Consider the following 4,288-nt stretch of genomic DNA (forward strand, 5'->3'; position numbering starts at 1 on the left):
CTCTCTTTCTATATATATGTAAATATACACACATGTATGCATATTCTTATTAATCATTTAAATAATAAGAAATAAATGAAAATCTATCCTTAAAAATACAAAACAATACATCAACAAAAAAGTAGCGTTCGATACATTATGATACTATGCTTTTTATTTGTAAGAGTTTATTTTCTAACATGCGTATTTACCTTTTATTTTTATGTGTAGTAACGATCCATACAATTCAATGTATATGAAGAAAAAGAAAGACACGAGAAGGAGAAGGTCAAAGTCAAACGTTGGCGAACGTTAGCTATGTTTCTATTCCTCGATGAATTCCGGGAAAGTCCTTTATACGAGTACGCATAGAAAAACATTCCGAACGACTATCTATGCTTACTAGGAGGGGAGAGGTGACACATACATACAATACATCTTTTATTTCGTGTTTGAACGCGATACAGGTAAGACATAACGATTTCGCTCTCTGTGTAAACTTTTAATACTGGGTAATTAAATAATATTTCATTACAGTAATTGATATCTAATTAAATCTTATTTGATTTACAGATTGATGCAGTCATAATCGATGGTGCGAATGCATTGAAATTAGATAAAAAGATCTACAATCAAAATTACAAGATCACATATTTTTCTATAGTTTCAACAAGATTTTTATACCATAATCTCATTTTTTTTATGGTTTTAGGAAAACGCAAGTTCTTACTTAACAAATGAAACGTATGTATATATGAAATAAATGTTGAAAGTGCGTGTGAGTGAGTGCAGGTGTGTATGTTAATATAATGTATGTACTAAATGGACATTTTTTTACACATTGTTCGTTTTCCACGTAATTTCGAGCGTTTTTTGGAAATAGGCGGATTAAGAAGTTTCTGTAATTGATGAACTTGTTCTTGCAAATTGATTAACGAAGACATTACGTTCGTGTCGGTGTAGCGTGATTTGAAGCCAATTAGATTACTGAAACGAAATATTTCGATTGTACGTTTACTCGTTAAAACGATGACAATTTTTGATTGACGTAATTATTTACATACCTCTCATTTTGCTGATTATTCTTCGAGGCTAAAAGAAACAACGATTCTATTAATTTAACAGACATTCCACGACAGGATTCGCAAAGATTATTGTCGCGACAGTGCAGTACAATTTTCGTTGGCATTACGCGTTTCGAATCGACGATTTTCCTAAACCAAGAATGTAAGAAATTGCTTTTGAAAATTTGATGAGATGTCAGTTTCTCCAAATGTGCCACGAATTCCGCCTGTTTGAGCAATTGACGAATGTGGCCCTGAAAATAAAGAGCCGAGTGAAATCGCACGTCTCGTGTCTTCGTTTCTGTTTGCTCTGACAAGTTACTTCTTATTTGCGTTTTTTGTCTTTATGTATGTAAGTGTGTACATATATGTATATATATGAATACATACCATTTTCTGTAAGCCTTGGATGTCGTTGACGGCGAGGCCGATCATCAGGTTCATTAGAACCATACTCACGAGTATTACAAAGCCAAGAAAGATGACCCTAGAGGTAAACTCTAGAAAAGACTTATCACTCTTGGTATCGTTTGGAAAAAGACTCTCGTAATCGTACTCGCCCATCATCATTACTGTTGTCTTTACGATGGCCCTCCAGCAATCATGGAACTGTTCGTTTTCGTAAAACAAAACGGTAAAGCTCAATGCGAATCCAAAGACCATGCAGATGAATGCTAGGAGCACCTAAAAGTATTGAGTAACGAAAAGTTATGAAGTGGTTTTCATTACACCAGTTTACAGTACATCTGTTGCCGGAAAAATGTTACCTGTTGCTGACAACATATGTTATACATTATCAACCATAAAATTCACGTCAACGGATAAAAAGTTAAATTTTGTAAACTAGTGTTATCATAGGAATGCAAATTGCTATTATGCAAACCTTTAACATATTCGACAAGACTGTTGAGAACATAAGAGCGTAATATCCCCAAATTGGAAAACGTCCCATCAGCAACATCATTCGTATCCAGGCCAGTAAAATGGCGATGCTGATGAAATGTAACACAAACTCGGGAATAGGTATTTTCTCGTCTTTCGTATTTATGATAAGCCGTAGATTACTAACGATCATGCAGGCCATGAACGATAATGCAGCACTAATGATGGACAACCATGTTTCAAATTGTTTCATGTAGTGTCTGTAAAAATGTAAATAATTAGAATATAAGAAAAAAATCTGATTTATAAAAGATAAATAATAGATAATAATTACCTTGGTAACATCAAAATTTGGGTACCGTTATAAAGTAACAATATGGCTGAACACCAGATAAGTATGATTTGCAGTAAGAAAATGTTATATTTTCGAAGAAGATTTATGGCAAAGATTGATAGAGAGAGAACGAAAAAGGCGTAAAGGACGACAAATAGAAAAAAAAAGAAACGCAATTTGGCCCATTTCAAGCAAAGAAACGTCTCGATCAATGGATGTTGCAAAATCGCCAATTGTTCGTCATTAGAAATCGCAGCTATGAGAGCTATGATAACGTTGGTTTGTAGCTCGCTCCGAGGTGCCAGAATGCCAAAGTCAACGGAGATCTGAAACAAACGTTTTCTTTTTAATATATAAATAATATTCTAGTTGAAATTTATCGATTTCGCTCATTTTTACGAAATGATGCTAAAGCCAATTACGCGAGCATCTTTTCCAATATTTTTGTGACCGATTAGTTGAACATAAGAATCCATAATGTCCGTTAAAAACGATGTTGGACTTTTAATGTGGGCAAACACTGTGTCAATAACGGTGACGCCGCTTTTCGTTTTTGCCGATAAATCGCTACCGTAGTCGATCAAAACTCGGGCACATTCGCGATGACCTTTATAACAAGCTCGGTGAAGGGCTGTCTGACCAATCTGCAAAAAAAAAAGATATGACTTGCGTACATATACGGAGTGTGTGAAAAGTCGTGAATTTAACGAAACTAGTTGGAAGCACAGAAATACCAAAAGAGAAACTGGTCTCACCTCGTCGCGTATGTCAACGTGTTCCCGACGGATTTTTTGAAGTAAAATGATTAGGACTTCCAAGTTTCCATCGGATGCTGCAACATGAAGGGGAGTAATCTTCGAGTCGACGCATTGAAAAAGAGGCCACGCGTCTTCGTCGAGCAATCTTTTTACCGCTTCGGGACTACCCAATCTTGTTGCATGGTGCAATGCCGTTAAACCTGTAGAAATAAGCGCGTCAGAGTCGTATTACCTACAATTTGACTATTTTTCAAAAACTTCTTAAATAACTTGGCTCGATTTCTATAATGAGATTCTTTTTTTTACACCGTGGGTAATATAAATGCATACCTGTGTTCGAATCTACGACATTGGTCAAAGCCTTCGCGGAAACGAGAACGTCGATAATTTCAACGAACTTCGACATCTCGATAACGTCGTTGGAATTCACATTATGTCCTGCTAAAAGCAAAGCTGTATTACCACGCTCGTCTTGTGCGTTAACATTTGAACCGGCTTTCACCAAAGTTTTCACTACATCGGAATGATTATTCCTTACTGCTTGGTGCAAAGGAGTTCTACCGCAACATTCTGGTACCGGCAGCTACGATAATCAAAATTCATTGTTAAATTCCTCGCCAATTTTTTATCACTTTCTACTCGCTATCGGTTCGTTTATTTATTACCACGATATGTGTTTGCTAGCAATCGAACATTACTTTTTTTCCAATTTACGTAAAAAGGAATACTTTTTCTACACTTTTTCAATTTTTACCCTAAGTTGCAAATGACGACGTAAAGGAAAAGTACACCGTAATGCTGATTGTTAACGACAATTGTTAAAAACAAAAATGAACCGATAACGAGATAGCACTAAAAACAATAATAATGATCACACTAACGTCTTGACCAACGAGATAATCGGCATTATTCCTCGATTGTATTTGAAAATGATGATTGGAACAGGAATCAATGCCGATTCTACTTTCCTTGAAGCTGTTCCGTTTTATTAACCATTGGGTAACCTCGAGATGACCAGCATGCGCGGCATAAAACAAAGCACTTCTACCGATTTTATCGGAAGTATTAATATTAGCTCCTCTTTCGTAAAGTTGCTTCAACAAATTTAAATGACCCTTCCAAGCGACCAAGTGTACCACGGTGATTCTAAGCAATCCGATCGGTTCGAGGAGATCCTTGCTGTTATCTTTATCTAAAATTTCCAATGCTTTCTCAATTTCATCGTTCGCTATTGCCAGCATCAGTTTCACTCGATTTTGATTATCCTCCAT

At 35.9% G+C, this 4,288-nt stretch overlaps 1 protein-coding gene across 1 annotated transcript; it reads right to left on the minus strand.

The window, feature by feature from the left end:
• Window positions 1–407: 407 nt before the first annotated feature.
• On the minus strand, window positions 408–4,288 carry LOC122520950 (transient receptor potential channel pyrexia-like). Its single transcript, XM_043641280.1, has 9 exons — window positions 3,899–4,288; window positions 3,348–3,600; window positions 3,015–3,217; window positions 2,682–2,903; window positions 2,260–2,585; window positions 1,927–2,185; window positions 1,434–1,727; window positions 1,044–1,297; window positions 408–966 (listed from the first exon to the last, which is right to left on the minus strand). Exons 1-9 carry the CDS (start codon window positions 4,286–4,288, stop codon window positions 798–800), a joined length of 2,370 nt encoding a protein of 789 aa, XP_043497215.1. The 3' UTR covers window positions 408–797.

The sequence above is a fragment of the Polistes fuscatus genome, unplaced genomic scaffold (genome assembly GCF_010416935.1).
Source record: "Polistes fuscatus isolate 324 unplaced genomic scaffold, CU_Pfus_HIC Scaffold4, whole genome shotgun sequence".
NCBI lineage: Eukaryota > Metazoa > Arthropoda > Insecta > Hymenoptera > Vespidae > Polistes > Polistes fuscatus.